Here is a 25779-nt window from a genome sequence, read left to right on the forward strand (position 1 = left end):
CCCCGACTCCAGGTCACGCCCCCTGCCGTCCCTCACGCATCTCGCGGACGTAGCGCGCTGCGCTACCGGAGCAGTCCGCTTCGGCGCTGGTGAAGGAGGAGGACATCTCGGGTCACCCCAGGCCAGGCCGCACAAGGGAGGAAGACAGGGCTATAAGGGCATACACGCCCCGCTTCGCCCTCGTACCCGGAGGCTACCCCCTCTGGGGTGCACAATCGAGTTGTGAGCCACAGCCACACCGACCCCAGCGGTGGCCGCAGTCGAGTGAACAGACAAAGGCCCACCCAGCGCACCGGACCCCGGGTCCCGACAGCTCCACCATGGCTACGATACCGCCTATTGAACCCTTCGTCGTAGACGGCTCGCCGTCATCACTAGCCCCCAAATGGAAGGACTGGGTGGACCAGCTGCTAGTCTTCTTTGAGGCCACCAAAGTTCACAAGGAACAGAAGAGAGCCATGGTGCTCCACCTAGGAGGCAAGGATGTGCACGCCATCGCCAAGACACTAACAGAGGCCCCGCCAAAGACCCACCACTCACTCATCAACGCCCTGAATGCATACTTCGAGCCCATGGCCAATCAAGACTATGAAAGGTTCGTCTTCAGGCAAGCCCGGCAACTGCCGGAGGAGTCACTGGACACATATCATGCCAGGTTGAAGCGACTGGCATTGTCATGTGGGTTCGCGGACACTACTGAAGAAATAAGAGGTCAAATAATTCAGGGCTGTGCCTCGGCCAAGCTCAGGGAGCGGATCTTGGAAGAATCAGGAAAACCACTACCCGATATATTGACCCTTGGCCGCACGAAAGAACTGTCCAAAGCCCGAGCTGCTCACATGGAGGCAGCCCTCCAAGCACCGGTGAAAGCCGAACCAGTCAACAGGATCCAGACCAAGTCCCCGATCAAGTGGAACAAGAAACCCTCTGGACCGCCGGCAGGGATAACAGGTAAATCCTGTGGATACTCACCTCACCAAGCACCGGAATTCCCCGCCCGAGGGAAGCGGTGCTCAGGATGTGGGAGGTTCAACCATTTCGAAAAGGTGTGCCGATCAAAAAAAGTCCGCAAACCACGGCAAGTGGTGAATGCTGTACCGGAGGGCGAACCTAGCCAAAGCGACATGGATGACGATGAGGAAGAAGAAAGGACGGTGCACAAGGTGCACATGATTGGCACGGCGGCCACTCGGCGGGCCAGAAAACTGCCGCAGTGCTGCATCAGAGTAGCAGAGCAAGAAATCATGGCCGTGGTCGACACGGGAGCAACCATCAATCTCATGAGCGCGGCCCTATACCGGACAATGGCTCATCCCCCACCTTTGAACAGGTCGCCCATCACAGTATTTGCCTACGGTCAAAACACTCCGCTCAAAATCAGAGGGAAGTTCAGAACAAGAATCAATCATGGTGACAGGAATGTCACCACCACCGTCTTCGTGTCGGAGGACGGCCAGGGCATGCTACTCGGATGCCGGGCCTCAGAAGAGCTTGGAGTTGTCACATTTGCATTTGGAGTCCACCAAGAATCGGTGCAGCAGCTCCTAACAGCCTTCTCAGACCTCTTCAAGGGAATTGGAAGATTCACAGGTCGCGAAGTACATCTGCACATTGACCAGGCTGTTCAGCCAGTAGCCTTGAGACACCGCCGCATTGCCTTCCATCTCAGACCTCTGGTAGAGGAAGAACTCAAGAAGCTAGAGGCCGCTGGCATCATAGAGAAAGTGTCGGGCCCCACACCGTGGGTATCGCCCATCGTGGTTACGAGGAAGCCGAAGCAACCTGGAGCCATCAGGATATGCGTGGACATGCGCCTTCCCAATGCCGCGATCAAAAGGGAACGTCACATCACGCCCACCATTGATGACCTAATCGGAGAAATGGCAGAGGCCTGCTGGTTTTCGAAACTGGATCTTCGGTCTGGGTACCATCAACTAATGCTCGATGAAGAATCCCGGAACATAACGACGTTCTCGACTCACGTGGGACTCCGGAGGTACACTCGACTCAGCTTTGGCGTGTCCAGAGCTGCAGAAGTATTCCAGAATGTAATCCAAGAACTGATCACTGACATACCGGGCGTGATCAACGTCAGTGACGACATCATGATACACGCCCGCACCATTCCTGAGCACAACCAGCGTCTGGCGCAGGTGTTCCGAAGACTGAGGGAAGCTGGTCTCACCCTACACCGGGAAAAATGTGAATTCCTAAAGCAGAAGATAGGGTTCTTCGGATACACGTTCTCTGCTGATGGAGTCAACCCGGTTCCGGAAAAGGTAAAGGACATCAAAGAAGCCACTGCCCCCACCACCGTCACCGAAGTCCGCAGCTTCCTAGGAATGGTGAGCTACTGTGGGAGATTCATCCGAGATGTCGCTAATCTCACACTCCCACTGAGGGAGCTCACGAAAGACTCCACGCCCTGGACCTGGGGGCCGGAGCAGGAGAAGACATTCACGAGCATAAAATCAGCACTCTCTGACTCCACCACATTAGCATTTTTTGATCCCCGGAAGCTCACCCTTGTAGCGGTGGATGCGGGCCCTGCCGGACTAGGCGCAGTGCTCATGCAAAAGCAGTGGGACGAGATGGACTGGGTTCCGGTGGCATTTGCCAGCCGTTCACTCACAGACACTGAGCAGCGCTACTCCCAAATCGAAAAGGAAGCTATAGCCATACACTGGGGATGCAGGCACTTTCACCTATATCTCTATGGCAAGCCCTTCACGGTAGTCACGGATCACAAACCGCTGGTCGCCCTGTTCTCGGGGACCTCAACAAAACCCCCGCCCCGCATAGAGAAGTGGATGCTACAACTCCAAGACTATAATTGCCAGGTGGAATATCAGCCAGGAGCACGCAATCCAGCGGACTACCTATCACGACATCCGAGAGCGGCCACACCGGCGGAGATGGAGGATGCTGAAGATACGGAAGCCTACGTCAGGTGTGTCACGGCCCGATCATGTCCTCGGCCACTGTCCATAAGCAACATCGCAGATGCCACTCTACAGGATGACTGTCTGCAGAGAGCCCTGAAGGCACTTCACAATGGAAATTGGCACCGTGCCAAGGAAGAATGGAGGATACTGACACCAGAAGCTCAAAGTATAATGGACAGCTTGTACCATGTGAGAGGTGAACTGAATGAAGATAACACTGGATGCCTGTTACGGGGTCATCGGCTGGTGATACCCTCTGCCCTAACAGATCAGGTTGTGCAACTAGCCCATGTAGGCCATCAAGGAATGGTCAAAACCAAGGCCAGGTTGAGAACCAAAGTGTGGTTCCCACTCATGGATGACCTCATCGAAAATACTGTACGATCCTGCGCAGCCTGCCAAGTCACGGGGGACGTTCCCCGAACAGCCCCGATTCTAGTGGAACCCCGACCTCGACAACCATGGGAGTGTGTCAGCATGGACTTTGGGAGCTTGCCCGATGGGCGACATACCATGGTTGTGATAGATGATCACTCCAAGTACCCTGAAGTGGAAATAATAGCCACTACCAGTGCCGCTGAAGTATTACCTAAACTGGAAAAAATCATAGCCGCGCATGGAGTGATACGTGAACTCCGAACGGACAATGGTCCCCCATTCCAAGGACAGGAACTAGCCAACTATTTGACTGCTCTGGGAACCCGGCACCGCCGCATCACTCCTCGGTGGCCGCAAGCCAATGGCGAAGCTGAACGCTTCATGCGAACACTCAGCAAAGTAATCCGAATCGCACATGACAAGGGACAGTCAGTGGAAATGGCCATATTCATGTTCTTGCGAAGTTACCGACAAACACCTCACACTACCACGGGAGTAGCTCCCGCGCATCTCCTCATGGGACGTGTAGTGGCCGACTCCATTCCCCATCATCCACGATGGACGCCGGAGGTGGCTGATGAAAGCAGAATTGCGAGAAAGCGACAGAAGTCCTATGCCCAAGTCAGCCAGAGGAGGGGAGCTGTGGCCGTTCGAATTCACCGAGGAGACGTGGTATTGCTAAAGAACAGAGCAACCAACGGGAAATTCAGACTGCCCTATGAACAGAAACCATGGTGAGTTATCAGTGTGAGAGGCACCCGCATAACAGCCACCAGGGGAAGAGAAGTAGTGACCAGGAAGGTATCCCATTTCAAACTGTTTCACCCAAAACCGGAGCCGACAATAACCCCTTCAGAGCCACCTGCAAACACGGGGACCACCAGCCCTGTGGCCACAGAAGCAACAGAATTTCAAGGAGGCCATCCGAGAGACGTCTATCCGGAAGAGGCCAGTGAAAGTCCTGACAACGGTGAAAGCCCCAGTGAGAGCCAGAGAGACTGTGATCCCGAGAGCACCAGCCCACGATCCTCAACCACCATCAGCGATGAAGCCACCCAGACTCGAGGGATGTCCCAGTACAGCCTGAGGAACAATCCAGAACCGTCCCGTCGGCTGCGTGATTATCTCATGTAAGATTGTTCCGATACTTGTTGAATGTAGTCTGTTTTACTGCGCGTCAGCACGCTGTACTTGATCAGGTACCCCTCCAAAACCAGAGACTGCCATCAAGGGACTCCCTGTTGAACATATGTACTTACATGTTGCTCTTTCATGTTTTAGGAGGAATGTTGTGTTCCAGCTTCTGCACGCCTGTGACGCAACAGGCGTGCAGCGTGTGGTCACGTGACCTGGTATAATAAAGAGGGGCCACGCACGTACGCACGCCACTTGGCGAGAGTGCGGAGAGCCATAAGCATCACTTAGTGTCCGGGTATTATTTATTGCAGGCCACGTGTTAAGCCTAGGCCCTCCAGGTGCCCCTGTGAGAGTAGGACCCCAGCATATGTCCCAGGGCTCATCCGACCCCCAAAGAACACAACACTTAGCTGTGTTTCTGCATCCTGCAGAGTGAAAAGTTGTCTGCCATCCACGCTGGGGTCTCTCACATCCTGTTTGGTACAGTCGGGTTCTATGGTGTCCTTCATTTCTGGTGCTTTGCAGCTGTTTAAAGATTTTCTTAAGAGTGTCTCGTTGCTCAAAGGGGTTTAATTTCTGATATTTATGTGTTTCCCTTGTCTTCGTTGCTAGATTTTGCTTGTGAGGAAGTGTCACTCATAGTCGTTGAATGTCTCTCATAATTACACTGAAATGTATCAAAATGTCACAAAAATGGAATCAAACTTTGGCAGGTATGGTAGGTGATAAATAATGGTGCATTTGTTCATGTCCGCAGGCACGTCCAAGTTCAGAGTGATCAGTTAGTCATCGGCATGGTCAATTTTCTTTGTAGAAGAGATTGAATGTTTTGAGGATGTCCGAGAGGGGGCTGAGATATACTGAAAAGTTAGGCTGTGGTATTTGAGCCTTTAGTGATAACTTTCTAAATTGAATAATGATGAATGGTAAGGTAGGAATGTGGTTATATGGAAGCTATCTGCAAGAATAAAAAGAGATTTATTCCATCATGTCTTTTTGGATTTAAAGTTCCTCTAGTCTGCCAAATGTGATACAATGGTGACTGTGTCAAATGCTGCTGAGAGGCTAGTTTTGAAGACAGCTGGCAACTCATTCTGGTCGGCTGTTGACCGGAGTTCATCCCAGAATGGTGAACAATAAGAGCTCAGTTCCGGGTCTGGGCAGAACCTGGTTTTGCCATCAGCCGGGATGGCATTGCCTTCGAAGAATCTTGACAGCAGTTTGAAGACTGCAATCTCAATCAGCAAGTGCTACTTAATATTGTCAACTCTTTGTTGTACTGTGCCTCTGGAATATTCTTTAGAGGAAATTGACATTAAAGGTGAGAGAAGAAGTGATGTAACAGAAGATGAAATGAATGAGTTGAAAAGTTGTGGGAGAAAACTGCAGTGTTTTAATCAGAGATAACAGGCGAACAGCTTGAGCCAAGGACAGATGTAGATGCCACTTCTTGAACATCCAGTTTCAACCTGTCTTTGTGCTAGGGTTGGAGGATGCAAGTCACACAGATCTAACAGCGTGAAACCTTCAGTGGCAAGGGGACAAAGCATCTTGCAATTCAAGTCTAAACAAAAAAATACCTTATTGCCAAAAGGTCATTCACTGTTCATGACTCAAGCTGCCTAAAGTTTAAGACTTGTTTCGAATTATGTGCTTAGCTGTGAACATGTGTCCAATAGAAAGATAATTTACATAGCATCATTCAATAATTTTATCATTGAATGTATCAAAATATTTGCCCTTTTCATTTTTTCCTTTGTTTTACAATATTCATTTCAAGATTATTTAGTCGAAGGTTTCGTGCAAATTGACCACAGGGTGTAGGAAATTTCAACACCAAGACATAATTGGATGCTGTGTTAGCTATAGATGTTATGTTAAGTTATCCGCACTTATACCGCGCTCAGCTGCCCCAGCAAAGGGGCGTCCCGGCGCTTTGCAAGGTACACACAACACAACTCAGTTAAAAGACCGAAGAAGTGGAACACCAGTGAAACAAATCAATAAAAGCTAAACAAATAAAATAGTCTTGATCAGATTATATTTCCAAGAAACCCTTTCCTAGTCATCATTTTATGTCTTGGTGGCTGTGCTAGAACCCTTTATGATTCAAAGGGTGGAATCAGTCCATGGTGAAATATGTTTTATTTTATAAGCTTTATTTTGGCTTTTTATAAAATGCTCATATTGACGGCTGCAAGCAAAAAGAACAATTAATGGACAGAAGTACAGAGATCTGGGCCTAAATCCATAATTTGTTTGTCCCACATGCCATTCCAGTTTTAACCAAGCCATATGCGAATCAGTCTTGACCCTGCTCCCCATGGGAACAGTCCAGCCTAAACTTCCAGGCCAGGTCCTCTCTGGACCAGAAACAAGCATCCTGGGATCGGTTTTGGGGTTACATCCCTCATCAGCCAGGCTAGCTTGACTCCAGTGGCATGGAGAGCACGGGGCACACGTCTGGGAATACCAGTCCCTTTTAGATTGACCAATACAAAAAGAATAATTGACAGACAGAATGTTGAACAATGTCAAACATTCACCCCAGTACAGAGATCTGGGCCAGGATTCAAGCTAGCCTGGCTGATGAGGGGTGAAATGCTGCAACCGGTCCCAGGATGCTTGTTTCCAGTCCAGTAAGCACCCGTCTTGGCAGTTCGGGCTGGTCTGTTCCCATGAGAAGCAGGATTATGACTGATTTGTATATGGCTGTGTCCAAACTGGGGTGGCGTAGTGAGCAAAAGAATAATGGATTTAACCCAAATCTCTTGACTGGGAGTGAATGTTTGATTTACTCAGCATTCTGTCCATCATTTGTTGCTGTTGCACCTTTTGCCCTAAGTGGGATGGGTATGCCCAGACATGGGTCTCTTGCTCTCTGTGCCAATGGATTCAGGGTAGCCTGGCTGATGAGGGGTGAAACCCCGAAACCGGTCCCAGGATGCTTGTTTCTGGTTCAGTGAGTACCCGGCTTGGCAGTTTGGGCTGTACTGTTCCCATGGGGAGCAGGGTCAAGACTGATTTGCATATGGCTGGGTTTGAACTGGAAATGCAGGAGGAGAAAATAAACAATGGATTTAGGCCCAGATCTCTGTACTGGGGTGAATGTTTGACATTGTTTAACATTCTGTCCATCAATAGTTGCAGTAATAAAAGATTTATAGCTGTAACTATCTTTACTTTAAAAGATCCTGCAATTACTCCACTAAACCATCGGGTTGAACTAACAAGATTCTTTGGAAAATGGCAGAGTTGGACTACTGCAATGTGATATGTACTGGACTTAGTGTCTAGCCAGCTATTTTGCATCAGATCACCCGAAAAACCTTCAAAAGTCAAGCCATTGAGGTTGATCTCTAGGAGTAGAACGCCCAAAGCTGTAAAATTCTCTTAACCTGTCTTTAAGGGCAGGACCCAGCTAACTGTGTTTCAGAAAACTCCTCAAAGTGATTCATTTAGAATATGCTTTCATTACATCAGAGCCAATGGTTGCAAGTATGGAATATCTGATAGCGGCCTGGTCTTATAGATGTTTGGACTCCATCTCTTTAACAACTCTGCAATTAGCTTGAACTGTGCAACACTCTGAAGTATCCATACATGTAACTCTTAAATAAATAGGAAACTTAAGAACTAAAGCAAAGCTTGTTGCTATGTTTGAGCACAGTGGTTGTAGACGACCTGACAGAGCTTTGGTACAAGTACGGAAGTGTAACATTAAAAAATATAAGCCTCAAAGTGGTTTGTGTTAATAATACCACAACCCCACATTTAATCATTGCCCAAAGTTCAATGAAAGAGAATGCCAATATGTCGCCATACAGATAAAAAACGGTATATAATACGCTGCTATGCACCAATGAGTGGTTTCACCACCAGCACCTCCCAAATTATTAATCATCCCAGTTAGTTTTAATCAACATAACGTGTTTGGAAACAGGCATTATAAAATATTATATAGGAAGTAAGAAATAGAGCATGCAGCAATAGTGTAAATCACAAGGAAAGAATACAAAGAAAGGGATTTCTCAATGGAATTAAGAGAAAGATGATGTTATGAGAGAATCCAACAGAATAACACCTTGCAGACAACGAGAATGACCAAGAACTCACGACCTCAGATAAACATATGTGAAGAGTAAGAAAATAGATTTCTTGGAGACGAAAATAGATAAATGATAAAATAGAGTAGAAGCAGAATAGACTCGAGGACTACAAACAAAGGGGTGAGTAGAAGAACGACTTCCAAAAGAGCACAATGATGTTCTCCCGAAGCTTAGGAGCAAGAGCAAGTCCCTGCACAGAAGGATGAGTGGTAGAGCATGCGATAAGAGTGCGGTAGAAGCAGGTAATGAGACATCAATAAAAGACACAATGACTAGTACTTTAAAAGTGTTTGAAAGCAAAAAAATATATCCAAAGTTCTGGTCATCAAGAGGTGCTTCTCTGTAACAAGAAACACAAACCTCTTCTGAGATCGTGGCCAGTGGCATGGAAAACTGGACACACAATTGTAGACGACCTTGAGCTACAGTTTACTAGAGTCTTGGTGGAGCTACTCTGTTGTGACATTTTGTTGTTTAATTACCTGTGGGTTACACTCTTTTCCAATACCTCAAAGCCCTGTGGGAACAGTGTGCACAAAGAGCTAACCGAACACAAAACGCATTGAGGTCCTTTCATTTCCATCCAGGAGGAATCATGTACTATGACAAGGGTTCTCCTCCTAGCTCAAGCCATAGGAGGAAATGCTTAATGACTTTGGCTACATGGTGGTGCATATGAATTATAGGTGTTCTCAGTCATCATAATCCAGATAATAAACATGAAATGTCGTCAGATTATGGTTATGCCTTTAGAATAAATATACCAGGCGTAATATGCTAAAAGAGAAATCTGGGATTCAATGTAATTACCTTTACTGTTGTTTGAAAAGCACCAGGTGTGTTTTTGAGGAGTGTTGCATGTGTTGGGTGGAGCTCATATTGGCTCTAACGACGCATACAGGTATGGTTTTCCACAAGTGTGCACTTGCCAGTTTTTCCATTTAACTGACGCATCCTTGCACATGGCACCAACTCCTGGAATTGTGTTCTACCTTTTCCCGTTTTCAAGTCTTAGCTTTTTCTATTACAAATGTTACCTTGAACGCATCCTGAACTCTGCCATCGTAGTCAATCACTACTGTGTCCCCTTGTTCTCCCTTCTGGCCAGGAGGACCCTGGAGATAAAAGAATATGACAACATATGAGGCAAAAAGGGGCGTCACTCTGTGAAAGAAGGGAGAGAGAAAAGCTTACATGAAATCATTAGCCAGGTGTCTGTAACCAGTTTGGAAATCAAACGGTACAGACTAGCACAAGAAGGACCAAGAAATCTAGAGATATTGCTACCTCCAGCCCTGAAATGGAATTCGAAGATACTATCAGTTAAAGAGCAGAAAAGGAAAATTAAAGAGATGGAAAATTAAGGAGATTGGAGAATATAGGACAAGAATTTCAAACAAATATTCAAGAGGACAAAGAGTAAAGCCAGGAGGCTACGTTGAGAAGAAAGAAGACAGCTATGAAAAGGTCATGAAACTATGAAATCTTGCAGAAGACATTTATGGGGTTTGAGTGAGAGACAAATCAAAAAATAATAGGCAAAAGAGAAGAGTGATCAAGTGACTGGAAAAGAGACTTAAGGTTCTTTCGCAGAAAGAATACACCAGTAATCACACCGTATTCAGAATCCTGACATAGCCCGTGAAGAACAGTTTAAACCAGCATCGGCATATGCACTTAGAATGTGCGAGAAAGAAGAAATTCTTGTTTCAGTTTACTGCATTCACACATATCATACAGGGAATACACCTTCTTAAGCAGAATCCGTCATTTTAGTGTGTTATCCTCAATCATCTGAGCATTTGGTGTGGGTGTAGTCACAAAGTAGTCTTAAACGATCACACGTTATGCTTAGTATACCTTCCTCAGTGTGGAGGACTGCATTAGAGAATGTAACTCTAGAAACAAATGAAAAAATTTCAGTTCTTTCTTCCTCTGGTGCCTGTGATCACTGGGGTTCTCCTTTAGAGGCTCTTAATTATGGATCTAAAGTCCGAGCAAGCTTCTTTCTTGGTAACCCATACAATGATTGCTATTTTGCAGATGAGGCGTACTGCTGACAACTTACAAAAAATGGATCAAAAATGGAGGCAAAGATTGTATTACAGATAGTCAGTTGTTCAGAACGGTGAGATCATCCAAACAAGTTTGACTATTGATTAATTTCTGGTGATATAACCTTATGATGAAAGTTCAAACTGGATTATAAACATAGAACGAGCCTGGTAATACACGCATGAAGTGAAGTTGAAAGGTTCAGGGGTAAAGTTGATGTGGGGGAAGAGGGAAGAACCTTAAGAACCTTTGTTGTTATATTGAGGCATTCAACGAAACTATACTGTTTTGTTCATGTTGCCTGGTTTACCACTGTGGCTCTGGAGGCAGGGAAGGTTCTCAAGTCTTTGCATCAGGCAATTAGTGGGCTCCACCGGTGAACACAAACAAGTTTTGGTGATTGCGTACAAGAGCAGCTTAACCTACCGTCCCAGTATGATTAGCAGGGGCAAGGAAAAGGAAAGTGAGCTAATCACTACTGCTTAGAAGATGCAAATACTGCACACAAGGACATAGATACTGATTGTTTTGAGCCTGTTAACCAAGCGAAAAGGTTATTTTATTAAAAAGTATTTCCCTTTAGTGAAAAATTATAATAAATGCTAAAAACATGGCGCATCTTCTGAATAAGGAAGAACTTAGATGTATAATTTTGCTGGACTCAATACCTAATGGACTAAATCGCACAGAGGATTGGGCTGCCCTACTCTGATTGCTCTTAAAAAGTACAATACATGAATGCATGACTGCACCACTGAGCCTTGAGCAGTTAGGAAATATGACACTCCCAATATCATCAATTGTTGCTCTTAATGCTGTACTGAACTATGAGCAATAATTTACTATGACATGTCCAATACTATCAATTGTTGCTTTTAATATTGTATTCTGTGTTCTAGGAATAATGTAAACCCTTGCTTGGAACCTGTATATATCACTAGGCACACAGGGAGCATGAACACTTCTTTCACGTTGCACTGCCCGCATTTGCCACTTTTTAACAGCATGGCACTTGTCACTGACGGTCTCGGCATATATATTATCATACGATCCCTTTCCAAGATGGCCGCCGCGTAAATCCTCCCAAGTCCCTCCTCGCTGTCGATCTGCGGCCACCTGGTTTATCTCTAACTGACTTCCGGCTACACAGATAGCCGTACACGGATTCCCGTGCTGTCGGGTACCTTGACTATCGAGTCTACCGACGTTTGACATCTCGCCCGATTGGGGAGCAAGCTATATACCACGGAAGGTAAGCTCACCAGGCCCCTGGCCAGTGCAGAGTTATGACGGCACCTTGTCCACTACTCTCACTCGTACCCCTCTAAACCATACAATTATTTTTCAGCTGGTGAGGTGGAACTAACGGGAGCATCGCACTCCTAAGCCTTACGACACCGACTCCAAAAGAACCCACTTACAGCTAGGACACTCGCAAGAGGTCCTTGATACCCATTGTGGTGCTGAGGCCTCAGCAAGAGGTACTAAATAATTATTATGCCGCCGCAATTCCCACTGCAAGGGGGAGCATAGGACTTAATGATTTAATATCTAATCCTTTAGGTTCCCACACTCGCTTTAAGTTCGCGCCATACGGATCAATTACAAACCGACCAACGTTGTCGTTCAGGTCAGCAGAACTGTTCCCCACATGTCACTTTCGGAGCACTGCGTCGTTCCTCATAGCCTGTTAGTGTTATGTGCACGCACTATAATTCACTTCGGCCTGATCTACTCGATCTGCAATATTGAATCGCAGACCATGTATAGCATTGACCGCGAGACCTTGTTGGTTACACAGTTGAATTCTCGCACATGTTCACAAATGTCGCATGGACCAAGTCACTGGGACGTGCTCTAGCATTAATATCTCACCGTGTGGCACCTAGCACAACGCACTTTGAAGTTGTTCATTCACCCCGGAGCTTTATTTACATCGGCCAGCACGATGACGGGGTTGTGCCCTTATGTTCAATCAATGTACGCATGGCCGGGTGTAGAAGTGGTCTTATACACAAATCTATACACACAATAAGAGTCGAGCATGTGTTACAACTTGAATGTGGCTTGACACGTAAAGGTCGTTTTTAACAATCTTTGCAATTTGAGAACCTTGATCCAATTTTATGTCTTTTCCCCTGTCTTTATTTCCACAGGCGCTTCAAACCAAAACAGGCAATTAAATACAAAGTCCTGATGATGATCCCGGTTCATTAGGAGCCAGGGGATCGAAACGTCGTCGGCATTTTAAACAGTTCTGCAACATATCCATTGTGTTTACCGTGATTGCATTGACTGTTTGTCTAAACTTGCGCATGAGTTAACTATTTGCAAAGCACATGTGGCTCCTACTTTTTCTTGCCTGATATTATGTGTTCTTTTTACTTCTACCTTCTCTAAACTGTATGTTAGTTCACTCCTGGATAGGTACAGGCTTGTACCCGATCTAATGCTGAAATTGACCCCTCACGTGGTCACCTCATTGTTTTTGATTATATTGAATAAATATTCCCTGACCCGGCTGGGTACAGGGACAAAAAGATATAGCACTGATTCAAGTCTATATTTTCATTGTGTCTACATCCAAATTAGCCTTAGGACCCTTGTTTTCTATAATAGATTGTTTGCCCATGGTCCAAAGGTACACATTGGGTTCCCTTGTTATAATAAAAAAATGGTTTACCACTGTGGCTCAGGAGGCAGGGAAGGTTCTCAAGTCTTTGCATCTGGCAATTAGTGGGCTCCACCGGTGAACGCGAACAAGCTTTGGTGATTGCGTACAGGAGCAGCTTAACCTACCGTCCCAGTATGATTAGCAGGGGCAAGGAAAAGGAAAGTGAGCTAATCACTACTGCTTGCAAATACTGCACACAAGGACATAGGTACTGATTGTTTTGAGCCTGTTAACCAAGCGAAAAAGGTTATTTTATTAAAACGTATTTCCCTTTAGTGAAAAATTATAATAAATGCTAAAAACATGCTAATACAAATTTGAAAGAGCCTCATACGAATGAAAGTATCATAGCTAAGGGTGACAAAACCTTTGGCACACGAAATATGGGCTCCCTCAAGTGAAAGCTACATGAGCTTTTATAACATTAGAACAATGTTGTGTTAACCATTCTCAGGATCATAATTCCACTTCAGAATTAAAAAAAATTTGAACGACCATTACATCCAGTGCTTACTGTAATTAACATGTCTGAGATAATTAGGAACCAAGTCCCACATGGTTTGTCCAAAGCAGTATTTAGGAATGCAACCAATTGGTGGCATGTATATCCCAAACATTTGAAGAGTTGTGCATTCTCCACTGCACAACTGCCAGCACATACGCCAAAGATCAGTGCATCCCATGCACAGGTATCCCAGTGACGCTCCTGTTTGTGGGCCAACAGGGGGAGCACGGTCAGGTCATAATCCAATTCAGCTACCGTTGGATAGGCAGACCTCCATGGGCCTCTCGAATGTGCATGATTGACAGTGGTACCAGGACTGTACGCAGGTGACGTAGGCAAGGCGGAAACTCAGATGGTAACTGATTCTCAACACTGCCCTTGGCACAGATCCTAACAGATGCAGCATTCGTGCACGGTACTGTTCTACGTGACAGGCGTTGTACATGTGTCCAGGAATGCCTGCCATTGGGTTTGTTGGTCTCGTAGCACCGGCACTCCGCAGACTGGCAGCAGTTCGGAGGACAATATGCCGCAGCTCAGGCCAATGCGTCGTATGTGTGTGCAACGTTTGGACGTATGGGTAGTTTTTAACAATGTGTCAAGGGCATCCCTTGCAGGTGTAGGTCATGGAGGGACAAGTGTGTGTGGAGTGTTGGCACGTTGGTCTCTCATTAGTGCTGTTCGTGGTGTAAGAGTCGTCGGAGGCTGGTTCGGTATCTCACGCACGGTGTGCCAGCCGCATTCAGGACCAAGGTTGGAGGGTCTGTTGGCATTCCGCCTTATGTGTAGAGACAAAGGAGCTTTCATTCATAATTTTAGACTGACTACTGCTTGCATTTCTGAGATGTAATGTGGCCTTCGTGCTGACTTTGATGCCAGGCCTGTGATTTGGGGTGCACAAATTCCGAGACACACGCAGCCCTTGGCATGTTTGCATGTGCCAAGGGCATGATTGGCATTGCACTCCTTGTTCAGTCTCTCTCTTTCATTCTCTCTCTCTCTCTCTCTCTATCTCTACCTCTCTCTCCCTGTCCTTTGATGAGTGCCTGACACACCTTATCTAGGATATTGTCTTGCAGGCTGTAACTCACAGATTGTCCAGAGATGCCCCGCCATAACTCTTCACAATTGTTGTTTGGAGACAAATTAGTATGTGACATTTTATTTGGTTTTTCCAATGGTGCTTGGATGACTCAGGATTTCTGTACTCACATGTGTGTTGATTGTTGCAATTGTGTGATATCAGGCAGGTGCTCTTTTCCATGTTTTCGGGTCGTTGATGTGCAGTGTCTTGGTCCGGTGGTGGTGGGGTGTGCCCGGGGTGGGGCCCTGGGGCCGGGAAGGGGGGTTGGGGGGGAGTCCTGGGGGTGGTGGGTATTGTAGCCCTCTTGGGTGTCCGGCCCACATGATCAGTGGATCCATGGCATCTGTTCTTCCGGTGTGGCTCTGGGCTGGGCTCCCTTTTGTGGTGCAGGCTGTAGTCCGACTTTGCACCAGGTCGTTGAGAATGTTGTGGAGTGGTGTTGTAGCAACATTTGGCACTGGAATGCTTACTCTGCATCTCATTAGTGATAGTTGCCGGGGTCGTCTGTGACGATGTTTTTTTGCGGCTGCTATCGCAGGTAAACAGGTGCTATGGGCTGTTAGCACCAGCTTGTGAATGGGGCGATACATTTATCGCGACTTTGGCTGCGATAAAGTGCTGTTAACTTGGCGATACCTCCTTGAGAATATGCCCCCTTGTAAATACTTGGCGCTGATTTGATCCCAAATGCCAGTACATTGAACTGGTAATGCTTCTAGTCTACCACAAACCTGAGGTATTTTTTGTGCTCTGCATTAATTGGGATTTGCAGGTAGGCGTCTTCTAGGTCTATGGAAGCCATAAAGTCCCTTCTTTGTAATTGGGAAAAGACTTCTGGTAAGGTTGTCAACTTCAACTTTGGCATCTTTATAAACTTATTTATAAACCTTAGGTCTATAATTTGGGATCCGTCTACCTTTGGTATCAGAAAATATGTAGAGAAATTTCCCTTGTTGATCTCTTCTCTTGGTATTCTTTCTATTGCTTTCTTTTACAGCAATTCTTCGACCTCCTTGAGAAGGCGAGATTTTTCTTCTCTTGAATGCACCTTCCTCCTTGGTCCTCTGTTTGGAGGTAGTTTGTCCAGTTCTATGCAATATCCATATTGAATAACGTTTAGGAACTATTTTGTCTGATGGTATCTTCTTCCACTCCTTGGGGACGTTTTTTATTTCGCCTCCCACTGGTGTTGTGCGGGAGAGGCTGTTTCCCATATGTTGCCTTCCACTGGTGTTGTGAGTGAAAGGTCTTGTGTTCTTGGGACGTCACTTGTTGGTGGAGGTTGTGCCTCCCCTGTGAAGCTGTCCCCTCCCCTTGTCGCTCCTCGAAAGAACTGTCTTCCTTGTTGCTGGTATTGCCAGCTTTTTTGGTGTTTGGCTGCTCCCCTGGAATGACTGGTGTGAGGTTCCATTTTGGAAGTTTCCTCTTCCTGAGAGCCTGCATGATATCACTGCCCCTCTTCGTATTCCCCCTCAGAACTGCAAAGCACCCATGGACTTCACTGTCTTGTTATCTTTTTTGATTTGATTTCAGGTGTCGTCACCCATGCTCTCAAAAAACTGTTCCCCATTGAAATGGGTCTTTAGAATGTTTGCCTGCACTTCTGGCTTGAACCCCGATGTTTGAAGCAATTAGTGGCAGCGTGGGGTAATCCTCCCTTTGCTTGAGGGGTCTGCAGCATCCAATGCCATTTTTAGGCAAGTGTTGGCAATGGTTTTGCCCTCTTCTACCACAAGTGCAGCTCTCTTCTTGTACTGATCTGGCAGGTGTTTCATCAGTTCAGCCAACTCCTCCCAGTGTTGGTAGGCATGTCTATTCAAGAGGGCATTGGAATTAGCGATGCACCATTAATTTGCTGCGCTGTGATTACATTTTTTGCCCATTAGTTCCACCGTCTTACTCTCCTTGTCATAGAGTAGTACCGATGTTGGCCCTTTTCCGAGCTGTTGAGGTGATGATCAAGTCAGCTGGTACTGTACCCTTGATGTATTCAGGGTCCTTTGATGAATCTTTGTACCTTTTCTCTGCTCTTGAAGTCACAACTCTACAAGTTGAAGGCTTCTCTTCCTCGATCAAGTCCACTAAGAAGCATAGGTAGAAATTGGTTCTTGGCTTGAGATGGTAAGAGGGTCTCCTGTAGGAAGAAAGACTGCAGTCTTTCTTCTTCCAGTTGCCCCCCATATTTATCTGCAGCCTTCTTCATGACTTGATTGTACATGCCTATGACATCAGAGGTGAAGGCCTCGAAAGATAGGCATGTACCCCTTCCTCGGGGGGCTGTTTCCAAGTCTTGCCACTGTGACTTATTGTATTCTGACTCACCCGAGCCTTGATACACCCCTCAAGTTGTTCCTCTTCTCCTTCATAGAAGAGTTCCTCTTCTTCCCCCTGAGGGGGTTGGCATCAGAGGTGGTTTGATTTCCTTGATGACTTTGCCACCCTGTTCTTTTGGTGTTGATGTCCTTGGTGGTATCCTAAATCCATTTTTCTTTTGAAGTTGGGCGGCCATCTCGTCCTCGAGACGCCTCTTTTTCCTTTTTATTTCAGCCGACCTTTATTCGGCATTGAGACCCCACATCGATTTCCTCTTCGATGTTGAAGAGTCTTTCGACGACGTATCAGTCGTTGAGCTTCGGTGTTCCTCTCTGGACCTCTCTTTTTTGACATCGAAGTGGCTTTCCCTCGTCTGTCAATTTGGGTTTCCCAGGAGATTTTCTTCCTGCGGTGCCCCTTTTGAGGGATCCGAGGGGCTGTCTGTCTCGGTACCTGGCTTTGGTCGGCTCCCTTCTATGGCCTTGTTTCCAATTTTCAGGACCCTAGCCCTTTTTTCTGGGTCTGTCTTACCCCTGTTTTTTTCTTCGTTGTATGGAAACTGACGTCAACCATCATCAGGTCGATTTACACTGTTTCTCCCTCTGTACCTTCAGCAATGTTCTCATCTTCATCGCTAGGCAGGCCCAGGTCTTTCAGGGTTGGAGTTGTTCCTTGACCCTGCATGGTATGATGTGCTCTCCTCTGCCTCTCTCTCACCCTCAGTGTCTTTGACATAAATATGGCACAGGCGTTGCAGTCGACACTTCGATGTTCAACAGGCTGGCAGAGGTTGCAGACTGGGTGTTGATCTTCTACAAGACTTTGTGGTGGCAATTCGGAAAGAATTGAAATGGACTTTTCTCCATCTAGGCTGCACAGGGAACCCCTGTCCGGGCTTTTTTCCATACTCAGTCAAGGAAAAATCCACTCCTTCCTCTTAACTTCTCATCCAAAAGTAGTTTGTCTGTATTCTCCGAATTCGAAGGAAAACTTTCAGCAAATTTCTGATGAACTTCACAAACTTATTTTTCTTCCACTTGTGGGAGAACCTTCAGCAAGCATCCAGACCGAAAGGCAGAATAAAATCTGAAGATAGTGACCAAAGGTGAGAGCCTCCGGGGGAAGCAGTACGACATCACAGGATGCACCAAATGGGGGTCTATCGAGTCACATCAACAACAACAAAATAGAAGAAGGACATCTTGCTGTTTGTTTCCCTCCTGAGGCGGAAAGCCGGGAGGTGTGCTGTGTGCCTTGCTACTTTGTGTGTGTGACTTCTCAGCGGTGCCACTGTTTTTAATTTGGCGCTTTTAAACTTCACTCTAAAACTCACCTTGCACTTTGTTGAAAGCTCGGCAGTTTTAACTTCTGTTCCCCGCTTTTGGGTGGAGCTCAGCCAAGTCAGGTGCTGAGACCCACGGACCCGGGCGGTCGAACTCGGCAGCGGCTATCTTTGGTGGGAGGCATCACCCTTAGCGGTCTAGTCGCCAGTACTTAAGGAGACGGGCATGCCTCCGCGCAGCGGACGCGAACAGCGAACGCGCCGTACCAGCGCCGGAGTCGCGCCAGAGTCCAGCCAGTCTGCGCCCGTCAGTGCTGAGGAAGCACCAGGGGCCAGGGAGGCTATTGATACACATTTTCATGTGTCAGTAAGTCCTCTCTACTCCTTATGCGCACTACAAGCTCTTAAACCCCCCTGGCAGCCTTGTCATCATACGTCCTCACCCGAGAACTTACTTGAAGCTTTTAAGTGCCGCTGTAATGAGAATTCTGCCACCTCTGACCTCTCACATAAATTGTCCTTGCCCAAGAAGCAAGATCCTTTCCTACCGGGTAAGGAAACTGGGTTTCTCATTAATGCACGCTTGTTAGTCAATAACAACATTGCGTTCAGAGATTTTATCTGAGATAGAAATCCCTTATGTGTTTTCATCACTGAAACTTGGGCCTCCGACTTTTCCGGGCCTGAGCTGTTAAAAGCTATCCCCGAGGGATATGCCCTGTCAAGAATGGACAGAGTGGGTCGCAGGGGGGGAGGGTTGGGCATACTGTGTAAAACCTCTATAAGATGCCGGACCGAGCCCCTCCCCTCCCCTCTGGACAGTTTCCAGGCAATGTACTTTGTACTTAGCCCTTCCCATACTGTGTCTTTCACCGGCATTTTGGTCTACAGGCCCCCTGGTCCTAGGTCTACTTTCAGCCATGAACTACTGTAAGTTTTGGAACCCTATGTTGATAGACCCAACATGACCATTCTCGGAGATTTAAATTTCCTTCTAGAAAATTCGAATTCCTGTGATACCGCTCTCCTGTCAGATTCCCTGGCCTCCTGTGGATTGGTACAAGGAGTTAGAAACCCCACTCATTCAGCTGGACACACCCTGGACGGGGGGCTTCACCAACGATTTCAGGCTAGAAATAGGCCCCCCCTCCCTTTGTCCTAGTCAGACCATGTGGCCGTTCCTTTCGAATTTACATCTCCTCACCTTGCTGTGCCCATACTAGATTCCAGCAAGTGGGTACTGAAAAGGAATCTCAGGGATTTGAATAATGAGACACTGGCACCCTGGATGTCTAGCCTTAGGCACCTCTCCATGAAGGATACCGACACGGCTGCCCTTGACCTCTCTAATACCATTGCAAGCGCAGTGGATATCCTTGCCCCACTTAAGCATCACTATTCTGCCAGGAAACGTCCTTCGGCTCCCTGGTACTCTGATTCCCTCAGACTACTAAGGCAGGGCTGCAGGAAACAAGAGAGACTCTGGAGGTTGCACCTTGACCCAAGGGAGAAAGAAAAACACAAATGCCTGCTCAAGGGGTACAAAACCGCAGTGCTGACGGAAAAGAAAGCGTACTTTGGAAAGCAGACTGCTTCTCTTAGTTCACCGAGGGAACTGTTTAAAATTGTAGATTCCCTGTCTCTCCTTCAGTCACCAGATCCCACAGTGCCTACCCAAGAACTGTGTGATCAGATTTCCATTTTTTTTCACACTAAGATAATGGACATTTACACAGCCCTTGAAGCCCTCAACCTAGACTCAGAGAGCTCACCCCTCCCTGTGTCAGCTCCACAGGAAAGACAGGCCCTTGAATTCTGCAGCACCCTCTCTAAATTTGCCCCCTGACACTAGAATTACTGAATCAGCTTTTGGATAAGCTTAAATCCGGATCCCCTTTAGACCCTTGCCCTCTGAGAATTCTCAAAGAGTGTAGGGAGATAGTGTTGCCTCCTCGCCTGGAGGTGATGAACTTGGCAATCTCCGAAGGTGTTTTTCCCACATCGTGGAAAATGGCGATAGTCAAGCCCCTCCTAAAGAAGGCCACCCTAGATCCTGGGATCTTGAAGAATTTTTGCCCCATTTTCCTGCTTCCTGCCCCCGCTAAGATGATCGAGGCCCATCTTAATCATCATATGAGTGCCTTCCTGGATAAATCTAGCCTGCTGGACCCCTCTCAGCATGGCTTCCGGAGGGCTCATAGCACTGAATCCGCCCTTACAGTGGTTGTCAATAACATCCGTGCTAAGGGCGACAGTGGCCAGACTACTCTTCTTGTCCTGCTCGACCTTACAGCCGCATTTGACACCCTGTCCCCCTCCATTCTGGCTGCCCGCCTCAGTGAGATGGGAGTGAATTGACCAGCGCTAAACCTCTTGACATCTTTTCTTGATCAGCGAAAACAGAGGGTCAAGCTGGGTGACTTCCTCTCCCCTGTCAAGCCTGTGCAGTGTGGGGTTCCTCAGGGCTCATCCCTGAGCCCCACACTTTTTAACATCTATGTGGCCCCACTCGCCAGACTTGTAAGATCGTTCGGGCTGGAAGTACTATCATATGCCGATGACACCCAGATTATGGTCTCCCTTTCCCAATCAGTGAATATCACGGCCCTTAATTTCAGAAACTGCATGGAAGCAGTTGCAGGCTGGATGATCAAGAACTTCCTGAAATTAAACGGGGACAAAACCGAAGTTCTTGTCTTCGGAGCCAAACAGGAGATCTGGTCTATGGACTGGTGGCCCTCTGCTCTTGGAGCCTGCCCCTTGCCCTCCCAATCTGCCCGCAACCTGGGTGTTATTCTGGACACCACGCTCTCTTTTGACAAGTAAGTCAGCAGGACGGTCTCAACCTGCTGTGGTGCCCTAAGAATCATGAGAAAGATTGCACATTACCTTTCGTTTGAAGCCCGAAAACAGGTCACGGGGGCTTTTATTTCCTCAAGGTTGGACTATTGCAATGCACTATATTTAGGCATAAACAAAAGGCTGGTCCAACGCCTTCAAATAGTGCAGAATGCGGCAGCCAGGTTTGTGGTTGATGCCCCTAGGCGCTCCTCTGGATCCTCAATTAGGAGAGATCTGCACTGGCTTCCAATGCAGGCCAGGATTAATTGTAAAGTCCTGTGCCTCACTCACTGTGCTTTGCATGGGTTTGGAGCCGAAGATATTAGGTCCCTTGTGTCCCTCTATGCCCCTGGCAGGGTCCTCCGCTCGGCCAGTAAGAATTTACTCTCCGTTCCCCGAGTCGCTATGGCCAGATGGGGAGGGAGGGCCTTCTTCTCCCTCGCCCCGAGACTGTGGAACATGCTTCGAGCTGAGCACAAGGATCAAACATCCCATTCGCTCTTCCGCAAAGCATTAAAGACCTGGCTCTTCTCTGAAGCCTACTTGTAGCTGCTGCACCTCTTCTTATCTCATACAGCTGTACCATCTTATGCGCCTTGATGCCTATGGGCTAAGTTGCGCTCTTACAAATCTTCCCTCACTCACTCACTACATGATAATGGAGAATTCTAGTCCCAACCACTAGATGGCAAGATAATGGAGAGCATGTGTATCAGGAAAAGATTCACTCTGTAAAACTAAAATTATGGTATGGAACATTCAACACACAAACTACGGATGGAGTTGATATTTAAAAACATATTTAAGGACAATTAATCTGGAAAAAACTAGGGATTTTTTAAAATTTAATAAGCCAAATAAGTGGTCTGATATAAAGACTTCTCGATCAAAGTTGAGCTCTTCAATTGAGAGAATCATTTATTTTAAAATGATTATATTTTCTAAGAAACCTGAATGAATTTATTTGCATCCATCTGGCCAAATAAGGTACCTTGTGTCCTTAAAAAAGGTTTTCTTGCAAACTGAATTAAGCAGGTCTATTGCAGCCTGACTTTCTACTAACACCGGGGTGCTAGATTATATTCCATACAATTTTTGCTGGTGTTCCAATGAGATTTTAATGTATTAGAGCTATCCTTTCACCTACTAGACAATATCTCAATTTAACAAAATGCAACAACCCTAATTTAAAAACAAAAATAGTTCAAAGATATTCCAGGATGTATTGTGCCGTTGGCGAGATTTACAGCAAGACCATTGCTATCTCCCACATTAGGGAAACAGAGACATGGCTTTATCACCTTAGAACGCAATCAGGTGCCAATTTGCTAAACAATATATGCCCATTAGCTGATTTCATCATACCACTGTGTAATCGCAGAAGTTCTAATACACTCAGAGGAGTATATGGAAATAAAATCATATACCTCAATATACGGATAAACTCATTGAAGTGCAGCAAATGACAATCATTTCTTTGATCAAGTTATTTATAACTCTGAATACACAACTCCTGTATTGTCCCAATGTTATGAAAAAATACATTCAGTAAATTTAGAATGGATTGAAGAAGTTAACCACAAAAGGGAAAGAAAGTGTATGGTAATTAACTCAAAACTCTGGGTGGCAGCACTGACACTCAACTGAGAAACTTTTAGTGCTCCAAAATATTGCAGTCAGTTCTACTAATATTTGAGCATCCATATTATACACTAGTTAAAATACTTAAAATGTTTAGACATAGCAGGTTTCGATGTCTTTGGTGACGGAGCTGGTGCTGACCATGTGCACGTATTTGTGCAAAGCACTGGCCTCACTGGGATCTGGGCTTTGATTAAGGAATTTATACCCACTAATCAATTCAGGGCCATATTATGAGTTTGGTGGTCCTCCTTCAGCACCGCCACTGCTGTGTTTGCAGGAGGACCGCAGCAGGTTCATGCAGGGTGTGGCATGCACCATGTTGTGCATGCCACACTGTGCAGTAACATGGTGCACTTTCAGGGGGGCACCGACTGCACCCCCAGACCCAGAAGCGCCAGGGGCCCTGGCAGGGCTCCCTTCGTTGCATTTCTGCCATCCTTGCCAGGAAATGGGCAGTGGAATTGCAACCCAGAATATGCTCAGCGGCAAAGTACAAGAGCACTACACACAGGTTACAGGAGTATGTGGGATGGTCCAGATAATGAGAGGTCCTGCAGATATGGCGAACAATGAAGAATGTGCTTTCAGGAGATGACACGTCCAAAACATGCATAGTGTAAAATTATTTTTAGGTTGTTTAATCAGAAATTAGAGAGTCTTCTGTATAGGTTCTGAAAATAAAGAAGGTATAGATGCACAGCAGTTACCCAGAGAAATAACCATTGTATATTACTGTACAGAATGTTTCTATCATGATGCTTCAGTTCCATAGTACCAACCAGAATGTTGGTACAAGGGCCAAAAATGAACATGGTAGGGCATCGAAGCAGTTAAAATACTTTTTTATTTTTATTTGACATATATACTTATAGATGGCTAAAAGTGAATTATGGGGATGTTTTTCACCAAGGGATTCTGGGGATGTCAGATAGACAACAACAGCGATGACCGAGTTCTCTATGATGTCACTCAGAACCCTGAGGTGAAAAGCATCTAAAAAATTCACGTTTCACTCATCTATAACTTTATGTTATGTATGGCCCCCAAAATCATCCTCTCTGCCTTCAACTACTGTGCAGGGGCCGAGGATAATGGGAGAGCTATACATAACATGCCCTCAGTTATGTATCCCTGTTTCAAAGAAAACATTTTTATAACTTACATGCCATACTTGACAACACCCCACAACCTTCCCTGCTTTCCTTCCCCCTTCTGCAGCTGTGAGCTCAGAGAGTACTGTCAGTCTGCCATGAAAGGCCTTTATGACATAGCAACAGTGGGTAAAGAGTTTTGTTATCAACTGTTGCTACGTCATAGTAGTGAGTTATGACATTTTAAAAATGAAATAAATGATAGAGGCTCTCTATGAGAGCCATAAATAACAAGAAACTAAACTGAATATTATAGTTGTTTATAAATGTGGGTTCTTGTTAGGTCTTTCTTCTCCTCACCAAGACAAAATATGAAATAATTGTTTCAGAAGTTAAGATCAGATCTAGAAAGAAGAGAAAGAGAAACAGAGGGCAAGAGAAAGAGAGGGATCGGAAAGAGAGAGAGTGTGAGAAAAGGTGATAGTTCATTGTAAGTGAAACTTACTCTTAGGCCCATCGATCCTTGCTCTCCAGGTTCACCCTGAAAAAATAACATTTCATCACCCACAAATTTAAGTAAAAATGACAAACGGATAATTTTGTAAATATATCTGAAATCAATATATATACATATTCGGTGCTGATTATAATGCTCATCAGTATATGTCCTTGTGTAGGTTTGAACGGATAGATAAGAGAGCGAGAATGCATAAAAATACAACATTAAGCACCAAGGTAAATTGCCTGTATCACTGGTAAATGATGTGCAATGAGAAATGCGCTAGCTAACTTCAGCAGACACCTCCAACAGGGACCTCACTAGATCACCCAATTGGAGCATGGCCATGTGCTTGTTACCATTACTCCCCAGGCGTTACGTTGGAGCCATTACATTGTAGTCAGCGTATTAGGAGCCTTTACATCATAGGTCATTTTTCAGTCTTTTACTCTGCAAATAATCTACTTTTTAAAAATTATTTTAAATGACAATATATCTGTAAATATGTTTAAATATATATATTTGTATGTGACTATATGTTTATGGGCATATTTTTGTACATATATGTTATTTAAAACAGTAAAAGTAAAAATAAATTAGATTGTAATTGTAGTTAAACCAATAGATTAAATAAGTAAATTGTATGTAGCAGTTATTTAACATTTTTAATGTGCATATATTTAAATAAAACATAAGTTCTTTGGAAGGGTTGTAAAGAGTTTTTAGGTTTCAGGGATTGGTAGTGTGTCGGGGTAGCAAGGAGTTTTTAGGATTTGGGGATTGGTAGTCTATCGAGATATACCGGGTGTTTTAGAGTTTATAAATTGGTAATCTCTAATACTAAGGGGGTTAAGGGATGCGTAGTCTCTAGGGCAAGCAAGGAGTTTTGAGGTTCAGGGATTGGTTGTGTATAGAAGTAGTAAATAGTTTTTAGGGTTCATGGATGGGAGTGTACACAGGAGAATGACGTTTTTTACCGTTCAGGGATGGTGGCCTATAGGGTAGTAAAGGGTTTTTAGGCTTCAAAGACGGGTAGGATATTCCTGCCCCTTTCAGCGGCGCCACCGCCGCGGCATCCTGAATCCCGGCAGATGCAGCGGTCCTATCACCACAATCAAAATAACTACCACCGCGAGTATGGCAGTCCTAAGACTGTCTTACTCGTAATAAGGCCCTTAATGTTAATACAATATCATTTGGCATTAATGAAGAACTAATGGTT

At 45.8% G+C, this 25779-nt stretch overlaps 1 protein-coding gene across 1 annotated transcript in view; it reads right to left on the reverse strand.

Moving 5' to 3' along the window:
* LOC144769251 (uncharacterized) overlaps nucleotides 1-25779 on the reverse strand; it is a 434380-nt gene that overhangs the window by 126194 nt on the left and 282407 nt on the right. Inside the window, exons 13-14 of the mRNA XM_078653312.1 lie at nucleotides 24564-24599; nucleotides 9607-9684 (exon numbers count right to left, since the gene is read on the reverse strand). Of these exons, the coding sequence (XP_078509438.1) occupies nucleotides 9607-9684; nucleotides 24564-24599 (114 nt within the window). The remainder of the gene's footprint in view (nucleotides 1-9606; nucleotides 9685-24563; nucleotides 24600-25779) is intronic.

This window comes from Lissotriton helveticus, chromosome 7, assembly GCF_964261635.1.
Source record: "Lissotriton helveticus chromosome 7, aLisHel1.1, whole genome shotgun sequence".
In the NCBI taxonomy this organism is placed as follows: domain Eukaryota; kingdom Metazoa; phylum Chordata; class Amphibia; order Caudata; family Salamandridae; genus Lissotriton; species Lissotriton helveticus.